The sequence below is a fragment of the Lissotriton vulgaris genome, chromosome 6, assembly GCF_964263255.1.
Source record: "Lissotriton vulgaris chromosome 6, aLisVul1.2, whole genome shotgun sequence".
NCBI lineage: Eukaryota > Metazoa > Chordata > Amphibia > Caudata > Salamandridae > Lissotriton > Lissotriton vulgaris.
The window spans coordinates 1,107,928,787-1,107,942,590 of NC_141694.1; the positions used below are offsets into that span (position 1 = coordinate 1,107,928,787).

The window sequence follows — 13,804 nt, forward strand, 5'->3', positions numbered from 1 at the left end:
GTGAACGTCTTAATGCAAGGTAGTGATTTAACCTTAACTTCTTTGCCTTGTCAGTACACTCTAATGTTACATATTATTTCGCACACAGTACGAAATTACAGCATCTGCAGTTTCACAAATGAAATCAATAATAATTACACAAAGATGGAAGTCTGCTTTGAAATGAAAATCCCCAAAGTGTAACAGATCATCATTAGCATTCTCACAAATCCATACATCATTTGCTCAATGTCACATTCTCTGTCAAAATCCCAGCACAAACCCCATTAAGAAGAAACAATTGCACAATTACAATTTAAAATGAGGTCTCACAACGTGAGCTTACAGCTAGAACCATCACACGTACACACTTGCCAACATACCCACCCTGTCTCTTATTCACGAATATAGGTTGTAACGACCGCGTTTTTATGGCATGCATTATTTAGCATGCGATGTAAAGGCTGTTTACCCTTATTCACAGCTCTTGGCCACATTTCTCACACTATGGTGTTGAACGTTACGGTTCAGTTAGCACCTTAAGTGGTGAATTTGTGCGTCTTTTACGGCTTTGCATTTAGCCAGTATTGATCACCCTTTTTACAGTGAACACACACATGTATCAAGTGCAACTTACCATATGTATCTCCATTTGGAAAAACAAAGGAAATCCGAAACACCTCAGGGCCTATTGGAAAGACAATTTTCATTTCATTACATAAATCTCAACATATCATTTCAGTAAACTCATCAGAATCAGATATTATCATTGCAGGTTGGAGATTGCTATGCTTCATAAAAATACATAAATATATTTCAGATTTTCTATGACAAAACTTTGAGAAGGGCTCTACAGGGCTGTTAATCCTGTACATTTGGAGTAGAAAGCAGATATCGAACTACTTTGCAATGCTCTTATAGAAACCCTATTAAGGAGGCTGTGGTTGCTAGATTGGTACTTATAGGAGTTGGGCAGAAGGGCAGTGCCGAATGAAGTTGAAGAATGGAAAGGCAGGTTATTTTTAAAGGAATAACAAACAATTGTATCCTGGATATATATGGCTCAACAAGCCTTCAGCAGTCGTGGCATGTAGATCTCCAAGGTCCCACACCAATTACCATTCACTGTTTGTTCAACTGGATAAATATTGCTCTGGTGGCTCCTACAGCTATAGCAGTGTACATTAGGTAAATTATATTTTAAGTTTGTGAGCCTTTTGGCACCTTTATGATTCTGAGTTCTTCCATTATTTCCTTTTCCTTTGGGGAGCCACCTTGTGATGTTCATTTGCTATTTCAACTAACAATGTGTTTTTTTTTGTTGAAAATATTTTTATTTGCATTTTTGAAAGTACACAGCGTAACTTTTTTAAGTATACACAACAAATCTTGCACAGTATCCACCCATCAGAAACCTTCTTAAGTAACATGCAGTCACAAAAATACATTATTCCAACAATTGAGGTCAGACTTTTCACAGCTCGTCCTATTGTCAGGGGCCTATTCCAAATTCGAACTATCATCCTCAGTGTCCGAAGGTGGTTCGGAGATATTCCCTCTGTAGGCATTCCACGCCCCCCAAATTTTCTTCCATTTTTTGGGGCAGCCCCTGCTGCTAAACACCACCCTCTCCGTTATCATGGCAGCATCCATATCATCCCTCTATGCTGCCAAGGTAGGTTTCTCTGTTCCACCCCATCTTTGAGCTATATTTCTCTTAGCCATCATCATACCCAGTGTCGCCCAACTTTGTCCTGAACGTGAAAGATCATTGGGTTCCCATATATTTAAAAAGCAACGCCTGGGTTCAGGCAGCAGTGAGACTCCTTCTGATTGAGACATAGTTCTTAATACTTGTGTCCAATATTCAGCTATTCTGGGGCAGTCCCATATGGTGTGATAAAAGGTCCCCACCTCTCCACATCCCCTCAGGCAATAGCGCTGATCAATCCTTCCTATCTTATGTAAAGTGCTTCTGGTGTAATAGGAGCAGTGCAATATGCGGAATTGTACCAAACGGAGACGCGAGGGAATGCCCACCTCCTTCGGGGACGCCAGCGTCTCCTGCCACTCTGAATCGTCAATCTCCCCACAGTCATGGGATCATTTCTCCCGTAGGGCTTCCGTTGGATCAGTTAAATTATTCACAAGCTTAAGGTAAATGAGGGAAGTTGCTTTCTTCGGCATGTAATCCGTCAGTAACCTGTCCCCCAGAGGGGACGCCTTCGGGACTACCGAGTCAGGTGTGAGTGCTGCCATCAATGCGTGCCGTATCTGTATGTATCTAAACTGTTCAGAGGGGGCCAAGTCATACTATTGTCGCAGGGTATCAAAGGAAAGTACTTCTCCATTCTGACACATATCCCCGATCGTTGATATGCCTATATCATCCCAACGATCAAAACCCTTAGTGTGCCTAAGTTTCCCCAGCCGCTTTGTGTCCCACAGTGGTGTAAGCTGCGTTAGTACCCCCTGCCACCCCAGCTTTGCCTGCGCTGCATGCCATAGTGTAAGCGTGTGTCACAGTGGCCCAAACATTCTGAGAGATAATTTTTTATCGTAGAGGGGGGCTAGCACACCAGACAATCCCAACTGTGCTCTGTCTGCCTTTAGTGCGGGTTCTGAGTGCGAAAGATGTATCAATTGATTAATGACTTTTAATTGTGCTGCCCAATAATAAAGCGGTACAAATGGGGGTGGTGATGGACGGAGCATCTGAATCAATCAAACACTCACACCCAGTCAAAAGATCTAGGTTTAATCCATCACAGTTCTTTGGCCACTCTGCCACCCTAGTTCAGACATGGCTATATGCAAATCAGTCTGACCCTGTGCCTCATGGGAACAGTCCAGCCCGAACTGCCAAGCCATGTCTTCCCTGAACCGGAAACAAGCTTCCGAGGACCGGTTTCTGGCATTCCAGCCGTCTTCAGCCCAATAATAAAGGCATATGTCTGGGAGCGCTATACCACCATCGTACCAGCTCCGTACCATCTTGGTCTGGGCTATCCGCACGGGCTTATGTCCCCATAACAGAACAGAGACCTGTGCCGCAATTGTTTTGAAATATGAGGCTTGCACTGGGTAGGGCGTGTTTTCCAAAATATATAGAAAGCGAGGTAGGGCCATCATCTTAAAATGTGCTGCCCTGCCCAGCAGGGTCAGCGGTAGCGATTCCCAGTGTCGTACATCTCACTTGAGACGCTCAAGCGGCGGCTGCAAATTCAGTTTGTAGAATTCTTCAGAGTTAGCTATGATATAGACCCCTAAATATTTAAACGTGCTTTCTGCAGTCTGCAGCGGACAGCTATCCGGTAGTCGCGGTGGCGGACCATGGAGTATATACATGCTGGATTTAGACCAATTAATAGAATAACCGGATGCCCGCCCATACGCCGTACAGACATCCAAAAGGGTAATTATAGAACGCCTAGGAGAAGTGAAATATAGCAGGATATCATCTGCGTAATAGGGAGAATATATACTCCCAATTATCTGCCCATTTAAGTCCCCTAATAGTCGGTTCCCATCTTATCCATTCCGCCTAAGGTTCCATAACCAAGGCAAACAATATTGGTGACAGTGGGCAGCCTTGGCGCGTGCCCCTGGCCAAGGGAAAATATGCCAATATAAGGCCATTCGCTGTGACATGTGCCATGGGCTTCGTGTATAATAGTCGAACCCAGGCACAAAATCTCGGACCGAATCCCAAATGATGCAGCACTGCGAAGATGAAAGGCCAATGGACCATGTCGAACGCCATATGTGTATCTAGCGAGATTATCACCTCCGGTTCCTCCAGATTGTCTGCATGTGCCATCACCCCATGCAGTCTTCTTAAATTTAGTGCTGTGTTTCTGCCAGGCATGAAGCTCGATTGTTCTCTATGTACGAGCTTAGATAAATGTGGCGTGAGTCGTATCGCTAGCAATTTGGCGAGTATTTAAGCCTCGGCATTCATGAGAGAAATATGCTGGTACGATGTAAACTGATCCGCTGGTTTTCCAAGTTTTCAAATGGCCACTATAGTGGCCCAACGTTGGTCCGGTGGGAGTTCTCCTGCCTCTAGGTTTTCAGCAAACATATTTAACAGGTGTGGCGCAAGTGAGTCATTCAGTCTTTTATATAATTTGACCGGTATGCCATTGGGCCCCACCGCCTTGCCCGACTGTAATGTTCTAATAGCTATTGTCACCTCTTCCGTCGTGAGGTCACCGTCTAATAATTGCGCTTCTTCAGGGGTTAATTTGGCCATCTTAAGGTCTTTTATGTATGTTAATGCTTCCTCTTCTGAAATTGTCGAATCCGAGGAATATATCTGCCGGAAGAGTCGTGCTAGCATGTTTACTATCATGTCTGGGTCTGTAGTGTGCTGTCCACTCACCACTGCAAGCTGCGCTATCCATCTGTCCCTCTTCTCCAGTCTGTCCAGCCACACCAGTAGTTTACCTGCCTTGTCCCCAACGTCATCAATTTTTTTGTTGTGTGTTTGTCAGTTGTTGTCTGGCCCTATCCGTCAGGTATGCCTTGTGCCGGCGCTGTGCAATCTGCAAGCTGTGAGCCGCATCAGGGGTTGGGTCATTGGTATGTTGTGTCTCCGCAAGAAGTAGTTCAGATTCTAAAGCTTGTAGTTCCGACTGTCCTTCACGATTATGAAGGACAATGGAGCTATTGCCTGTCCTCTGAGCACTGTTTTATATGCCTCCAATAAAGAGACAGAGGATGCACGGAACCCACATTGTCCTTAAAATAATGTTTTGTCACCTTATGTAATTCCTTCCTTATCTTGTGTATGTGGAGGTAACCAGGGCGTATTGGATAAGTCCGACGCCGTTTTTGCTGGTGGTGTGTGTAACTAATCATCAGTGGGGAGTGGTCAGAGATGCCCCGTGGTTTGATTTCTACACTGCTGATATTACAAAGGTTACCCACCGACCCCATGAAATAATCAATTCTGGTGAGGCTGTTTTGAACACTGGAGTGATAGGTAAACTGACGGTCAAAGGGGTGATATTTCCTCCAAATGTCCAGCAGTCCCATAGCTGCCATGAAGCTCCCTAAACGTGATGGCCCGGACATAGTTGCTCTTAGAGGGAATCTATACATTGAGTCATCTACCCCCAAATTAAAGTCACCCCCAACTATCAGCTCACCCTCTGTCAACCCCAGTAGAAATGCACTAAGATCCGGAGGGCCATTGCCTGTAATGCTGGAGGTATGTAAACAGAAACAATATTTATAGCCCTCCTTTCCCACTGTGCATGTATGGCGGTAAATCTACCAGCAGCATCGGATTTAATGTCTTTGCCGATTAAAGGGAATTGTTTCTTCATCAATATACCAACCCCTCTAGAACTTGAGGTAAATTTGGAGTGAGCTATTAACAATGTGTTTTTTAATCAGGTATTTGGCGCCAGCTTTCTCGATTTTCTCTATATCCACTATATACACAAATGGTGTATAATGTTTCCCCTTCTAAGTTTTTTCAGACCGTTGTTTACCAATCATCAAAGCAAATGTATTTTTCCCTCTTTTTTTCCCTTTTAAATTTGACCACTGAGAGGTGGGTCAATAAATGTGTCCCACATTTTCTTTGACCAGATTAGTAAATAAATTTACTAATTGTTTTTTAGGTCTCAGCTAGCGTAGGCTGCGCTTGCGCAGTCTCGCTGGCGAGATTTTATGTTTCTTAGTATGGGGCTCAAACCCGCCCCTCTTCTCCATTGGCTGGCTTTCTAAACGGAGGCCATTGGAGAAGAGGTTTGTCTTTCCATTTAAGCCCCGTCTTTTTCGGATTGAGGGGTGTGTTATTTCATTTCTTTCTCTCCTCTTCCCATTGGCTGGAATTTTACATTCCAGCCAATGGGAAGGGGAGATAAAGAAAAACACGCCCCCCAGTCTGAAAATGACGGGGCGTTTCTCCGAGCCATTTCTGCTTGACCTCGGAGAAACATGGTGGTGTCATGGCGTGGTACGCTTTCTAGCCGGAGCTTAGAGCCTGTCCCCGGTTGCCTGCGCACGAGCTGGGGCGCCAGAGCAAGAAGCGCAAGCTATGACGGTTGGGGCGTTCCACGCGCTTCTACTTATCTCTAGGTGGGCGCGCGCGCTTTGCTGCGCTAAAATAATTTGAGTCCCGGGTCGTTCCCATTCCTTTCGTAGTTAGTGTTTAGTCACATTGTCGAAAAGGATCTCGCCAGCGAGCGTTTAATAAAGCATGTCTGGAAAGTCCCCCTGCCGATCGTCTGCAGCCGGAGCGGTAGTCGTGCGCCAAGAGTGAAACCCTCAGTGCTGAAGTCTTGTCATGTAACAGGATTTCTTTCAAGGGTCTTTTTAAGGGAGCCATTTCAAACGTCCTCCAACCTTTCTGCTGGGGGTGCGCGCCTATTTTAGCAATGATCGGGGTGTTGGGATAGTGAATACGCCGCAACAGGTGTACGTGCTTGCGACCGCCATCTTGGAAAGTGCAGGTCACTGCCTTGGTGTATCGGCTATTACCCAAAGACTGTGAACTGTAACTTTACCACGGGTTGTGGCTTAATGAATTAATGGAATGTAACAAGGTGGCAGCATATTTTGCCAACAAAGTCAAGAAGATATACAGCTCCTTTTCCACTCATCCTGAGGCTGGAGAAACCTTCATAGAAATGAAGGAACCAGCGATGACAATGTTAAAACCGAAGCTAGAATGCTTTACTGTCCCGCAAAGTAAAGAACTGGTTACCATATGCTCTAGCATAAAATCAGGTTCCCCTCTTGACCCCGCTCCTCCAAGGGTTCTGGCCGCAAGTATAGCCACTTTAGAACCATACATCCGCCATGTCCTTACTACATCCTTCGAATCTCAGACCCTGCCTAGGAATTGGAAAAATGCAATTGTACTACCCATTAGGAAAAAACCTAATGTAAACCATGATGTCCTAGAGAACCTACGACCAATCTCTCTGCTACCCTATACCGCCAAAATTGCTGAGAAAATTACAAATGTGCAACTGATGACATTTGCGGAGCAGAATAATCTCTTACACCCCTCCCAATCGGGCTTCCGGAAAGGCTTCTCTACTGAGACGGTGTCTTGGCAGGGTTTTTGGCTCTATTTAGCAGTGATATAGACTTTAATCTTGCTCACATCCAGGATAGGTATTCTTAGCTTGTGTTGGCCCTTTTAAGCCCTTTTTCCAGACCTAGAAGAGGATAGCTGCTTAATATGATGATAGATCCCTTATTCTTGACTCTAATCTGTCTATTGCCTATTGGCTTTGACATACTTGCTTATAGTAGAGGTTGGATCCTGTGGTCCTGACATTATATTACACATTGGTATGATTTATGTAGGTATTCTGACAGAGCTAAGGGGTGTTTCATCCTTTTCAGGCCTACAGGCCTAGAACTAGAGGGACTCCATCTTGATGGAGCTGAGAGGCTTTTAGAGTAAAGGTAAAGTTTATAGTTAAAGCTGTTGTTCGCTTGGAGAGAACCGGCTCAGGCTGGCCCTTATCGAAGGAATGTATTTTTCTCCACTCCGAAGACACAACTTCATGCTGGCCAGCTGGGAACGTGTCCTTGGTACGGGGAGGTACAAGAATTTGGTGGGCGGCAGGTTACTGGCCGTAACTTTCCATGAAAGGACAAGCTTCCATATTAGCGAACTACAGGAGAGGAGGAGTGTTCATTCCAGCTTGTGTGCAGTTCAGCTTGGAGCTCAGTTCAGCTTGGAGCTCAGTTCAGCTTGGAGAGAGAACAGGATGTCTGCTGGAGCTGCAGAATAGAGTGCAGTTCTGGAATGGAGAAAGAAGGCAGACAATTGCTGAAGATGAGGAGAGAGAGCAGTGCAGAGAGCATCAAAGAAGGCTGTCAGCTGGAGCAATTGAACCAGAGGCGTGGTGATGTGGTGAAGGAGGGAGAGACAGAGAGAGCCCTAATCCCACCAGAGGCAGAGAGAAATCTTCCTTCTAATAGGTGAGGTAGTCTGAACTAGTCCCCTTTACACTTACACCTTAATCTTGTTCTTATTCCCTAGGCTATTGTATGTCTAATCTTTTCTCTTTCAGCGGTGTGTTAAAAGTTCCTGTTACCCCGCAGATAAATTGTATGTCTAATCCTTTTCTTTCAGCGGTGTGTTGAAGTTACTGCTAGTTATAGAGACCCCATAGTTTTGTGTATGTGTATTGTATCATTGTTACAATAAACTTCCCCATTAATTAGTGAATTAGTGTGTATGAGTTTTTTATGATAAAGCTAGCCTGTCTTCTAACAGAAGGGAGTAGGAGCGCTTAAATCAAGGAATAACTCAATCACATAGTGTGTATATCTTTGTCCCCATACAGTGAGGGTAATCCCCTTTCCTAGTCAGGTATTACTGTTTGAACAGATGCTACCCCTGATCAGGTAAGTAATAGTGAATAATTAGGGAGATAGGAGACCTGCAACTAAGGGACAAAGTTAGTACACCATCCCATAATCCTGTAAACAGCGTCTTCTGTTCCAAAGCATAGGTAACCTTTTTCTCCTAGTCAGATGTTACAGCCAGAACAGATGCTGCCCCTGATCCGGTAAGTCTGAATAAATAGGGAGAACAGGGAGCCCTTGAGCTAGGGAATTGTTGACACTAAGTAATTCGGCTATCCCATAATATTATTGTAGTAGCAGACCCTTAGTGAAGAGACAGAAAACTGAAGGTGTTCATAGGAATGTGGTCGTCGTTGATATACGGCGTTAATGAGAGCGCTGGGGAGGATTACCAGCGTGTAGGGCTGCCGGATTGCGGCCCGTGTGTAAGTGAGAGCGCTGGGGGGGATTACCAGCGTGTAGATCTGCGGGATTGTAGATCGTTTGGAAAAGAGAGCATTGGGTTCTGCAGGCCCGTGTGTAGACACACCGGATTGTGTGTCATATCTGCCCTGGGGTAGATCAGTCTGGGTCTGAGTGGCCGCGAGACTAACTGATGTGAATAAGATATGGTAGAAAACCTATGCATGTTTATTGCTATTTCCCCATCCTTAGGTACGACTTGTACATATATATATCTATATCCATTGTGAATACGTTCTAAGGAGGGAGGTGAGTACGTTCTGGCTGGGTTAGAGGGGCCCCCAGGGGCTGAGCAGAAAATCCGGCCATTACATCTGGCGTAGTCTTGCAGTTTACGAAGCCTGTGTGACCTGGCCATGTGCTTAGATTGTTTCCCATGTGTTGTGAGGGACTGCCCTGAGCGCCGGTTCCATCTGGCATAGTTTGGCGGTTTATGTAGCCTGTGTGACCTATGGGCTTGAACATTTGCAGTGTGAGGAGATTGCAGCGCATCATGGCATTTGGTTTATTCAGGGTGGAAGAAATGGTTTTCATCTTGGTGTTTGAACTGTCAGGGTTGAAGGATGGCATTACATGAGGGAGCCAGTAACATCTTTGTGATGGTCCAATTGTACAAATGTGTGTAAAAAGTGCTTTTAAATTGCCCATTAAACTTGCTTGCTGCGTTTGCTTATGCTGTGCAATGTGAAATGTATTCAATGTAATATGATTTGTGGTGTTCTTTGTATATAGCTCCTTGTAAATATGGCTTGTGAATAGCGCCATGTTATTGTGGCTTGTGAGGAGCATGTTCTCATTTTGACTTGTTGTGTTGCTTGTGAATTGCGCCTTGCATATATTCTTTGTGAGGAGCGTGTCATTTTTTTTTAAACTTGTTTATTGTCTTGTAAATGTGGCTTGTGAATAGCGCCATGTGGTCATGGCTTGGACAGGGCATGTTATCATTACGTTAGGCAGGAGAGAGCTGGATCTCTCTCGGGTGCTTGGGGATAACGTTTTGAAGATGTGCGTACATGTTATCTGTAAACGTGGAGAGATGAGTTCATGACTTTCCCATGTATCTGCAGTCATTGGGGAATGATTGGGCTTGAGCTGCCAAAGGGTTAATATCTTGAATTGAGATGGCAGTATTTATTTTAACATGCTGTTTAACATGCATGGTTATTTGAGCTGACTCTAAAAGTCAGTGAATATTTTGATGATTGATGGTTTGATTTTGACTTTTATTGGTTCTCGAGTCTGCCTACGTGCTTTGTCAGCTTCTTGAAGGAAAGGTAACATCTTGTGCTGAGCGTAGGGCTCTGTTCATTTAACATTCTTTTTGAAATGCATCTACGGATTTGTGTGGGTTTGCCTTGGAACAGATGACTTCATGTGTCTGGCCCTTAGAGGTCGGTAAGTTATAAATCAACCAGTCGGATTGAGATAAGGGTTTGCACGGAGAGAGCAGTGTTCTTTTAAATGTGCTTCTTAATATGCATCCACAGACGTCTGGAGAATTATTTTTGAATGCATGTTTTATAATGAGTGAAATATTAGAAGATGGCCCAGTTGGTGTGCGCGCGCTACGGGCTGTTTTCATTAATTATTTCTTTGAGGGTTTTCCATCAGGAAAGGAATGTGCTGGCCGGTGTTTTGCAATGATCACAGGTTGAGAATAATCAATCTTGCCCAACAGTGCATGGTAACATGTGCTTTTAATTAGTGAAAGGCGACCGTGTGCTTTTAAAAATAAATGTATTCTCATTATTATTTTCCCTGATGCAAGCTGAACCTTTTTTCAAATGTAGATGTTTTAATATGCAGATGTAAGTTAACCCACTCAGTTAGGAAATAAATGGCTGTTTGATAATATATGAATGTGGCCCTTTTATTAGGTTGAATTGAAAGGTTTGCGCTATAAATTACGCTGTAATGCAAAATTACATGTTGTCCCTGGTTGAACAAAATACAATGGTGAAATGTGTCTGCATTTTATTTTGTTTTAAATTTATTTCTCTTTCAACAGCTGACAGTATATATTTTTATTTTTTGGATGCTAGTGTGTATAGTTAGGGTGGAGCAGAATATATTGTTAAAAATGATAACTATAACACACTACCATCTATGTGTCCCTTACATTAGTTTAATTTGCATTTAGTTACAAGGCTCGCCTATGTACTTTGACAAGCTGTTGATAGAAAGGTAATACCTTGCACGGTAAAATCAGTGTTCATTAAACATGCTGCCTGATATATATATATGTGCAGAGAAATATTAAACCCAACAGTCCATGATAATTTGTTTTTTAAAAGCAAAATGCATAGTCTTGTGTGCAGAAGCAAATTGCCCCTTTTTGTGTGTTGATCTGCATACTAAATAAATGTCCATGTTTCAAATGTCTTGCCTTTTAGCTGAATTAGTTAGACAAAAGTCTTTTTAGAAAGTGGAGCTTTTAAGTAGACAGATTAATCTGTTTTTTTTCCCACATTTGAATTTGCTTTTGTTAGTTAGAGAAATCTGGCCTGGGAACAGAATTGTTTTGGCTTCCAGGAAATGTGTTTGACCTTGGAAAAGTTAGCCTGGCTCATACCAGATGTTTCCGAACACTGCCTGTCTTGTTATGATTGGTTAACAACCAATTTTGTTCCGCGGACGGAATGTTTATGTAAGGGAGGGGTGAACTCGCTCTTCCTTGCTGTCGGCGCAGACAGCTTCATTGCCTCCAGATAAGGGATCCCTGTACATGCAGAGTAGTTGGCAGACTCTTGGCCCTTGGAGTTTGTTAGATACAGTAGGCCTGGGCAGGCTTCCCTGATTAGAGAAAGAGAGGCTTGAACCGAGTGCTTGGCAGCGCCCTGCTCCTGCTATGAGATCATCACTTGGCAGTGATTCAAATTACTTCACACTGTAGCCTGGCTTCTGTGTATTTTATTGGAGCAGATTCAAAACTCTAAGCATGAACATCTTTCTGAAGGGAGGGGCTGTCTCACAGAGGATTAGGGTATTACTAGGCCCTTCTGGATGTGTTTAAAAATTAGATTTTGCTCAAACAAATTTCGAAGTATATGGTTTTAATTATTTCTTGATTTCAGAATAATGTTTTTGATTAATTAGGATATTTTCTTTTCAACAATGAAAAGCACTTGGGGTGCTTTTTAAATGGAACATTTTATTTTGCAAGATTAATGATACTTGTTTTCTTGTCCTAGGTTGCTGGGTTGTGGTGTTGGTGCGTGCGTCGGCCCACCCCCCTCCCACTCCCCTTGTTATTTTAGTTTTTTACTTTCATGTTTTTATGTTAGTTTATTATTTTTGGAAGATGGAACCAGACCAGACCAGACCAGACCGGATTGGTGGTGGATGGCCGCATCGGAGGAAGTGACCGGATACCGAAGATGCAGGGTGGTGACCTACACTGATGTCCCAAAATTGACTGCCTTGAACCACAATAATAGGACATTGGACTCACAACCTGCGATTGGCTAAGCTCGTCATGAGCATGGAAGGGGTTCTATGTTGGCTGCCTTGGCGGTCAGGTTTAAAAGACAATGTTTTATTTGTGACAGAATCCATCATGATACGATTTCCGCAAAAGGATTTTGTTGTGAAATTCCTTGGCCTGCATTATTCCCATGTTTTTCTTTGCAATCACTACGAACAGGCCCCACTTTTTAAAAAAAATGTTTTCATGGTTTTGATGTTTATGTAGTACTATCTTTGCTTTTTAGGATGCAGTCACCTATTATAGTTTTCCTGCTTTCTGCAAAACAGTATGGAGGGATGAAAAAAAAAGAATGGTGGTGCACACATGTGTTCCACAGTGTGAAGAACCTGGGTGCTAACTGTTTTGTACTTATATATATACATACACCAGCTATTTTATAGGAATGGGGTTGTCTTTATTTTCCTGTTATTACACTTTCACTTTGATTGATCAAAGGGTGGTTACCCTAGACTTTAGGTTGTCCTGGGAGGTGTGTCTTTTAGTATGATTATGTATTAATGTTTGCCCAGACCTTGAGAACCGTTTGTCATGTTTACCTCTCAGATTTCACCAAATTTTTCCTTAAGTTGACCAATGTCAGTAGGCCTCATTTAGGCCCATTGTTATTTTTATTCCACAAACAAGCCCCTACACCAATAGATTTCATGAGTTATCATTAGCTTAAGTTGTCCGAAGTAGGTAGGCCTCATTTAGGCCCTTTGTTGTTTTTTCATTAGAAGTTGAGGCACATTTAGTTCTTAAGTTGTCCGAAGTAGGTAGGCCCCATTTAGGCCCCTTGCTGTTTTCATTCAACACATAAGTCCCTACATCACTAGATTTCACCAGTTATTACTAGAAGTTGAGGCACATTTAGTTTGAGGATGTTTTGGATAGTTTCTGTTCTTATCAGTTCACATCTTAGATATGTTTAAGCATTCAAGTCAAGGGTGCTTTGCTTTGTTTTCAGTTGATTGTTAGATTTCTATTCCCTACATTAAGTTTCAGGTGGAATTTCTTTAAGTTGTCATTCATTTTAGAGAGTTTTTTGGTTTTTGATTTGTTGCTAGATTGTGTTGATGTTTGTTTATATGGATGTTGTTGTTTATAGATGTTCGCAAGATAAAGTCTAAGGGTGGAATGTCTTGGCAGGGTTTTTGGCTCTATTTAGCAGTGATATAGACTTTAATCTTGCTCACATCCAGGATAGGTATTCTTAGCTTGTGTTGGCCCTTTTAAGCCCTTTTTCCAGACCTAGAAGAGGATAGCTGCTTAATATGATGATAGATCCCTTATTCTTGACTCTAATCTGTCTATTGCCTATTGGCTTTGACATACTTGCTTATAGTAGAGGTTGGATCCTGTGGTCCTGACTTTATATTACACATTGGTATGGTTTATGTAGGTATTCTGACAGAGCTAAGGGGTGTTTCATCCTTTTCAGACCTACAGGCCTAGAACTAGAGGGACTCCATCTTGATGGAGCTGAGAGGCTTTTAGAGTAAAGGTAAAGTTTATAGTTAAAGCTGTTGTTCGCTTGGAGAGAACCGGCTC

At 43.1% G+C, this 13,804-nt stretch overlaps 1 protein-coding gene across 2 annotated transcripts in view; it reads right to left on the minus strand.

Moving 5' to 3' along the window:
• MORN2 (MORN repeat containing 2) overlaps window positions 1-13,804 on the minus strand; it is a 226,449-nt gene that overhangs the window by 179,188 nt on the left and 33,457 nt on the right. For both annotated transcript variants that reach the window (XM_086927179.1, XM_086927180.1), the window contains exon 2: window positions 617-667. In XM_086927179.1, the coding sequence (XP_086783305.1) occupies window positions 617-667 (51 nt within the window). The remainder of the gene's footprint in view (window positions 1-616; window positions 668-13,804) is intronic.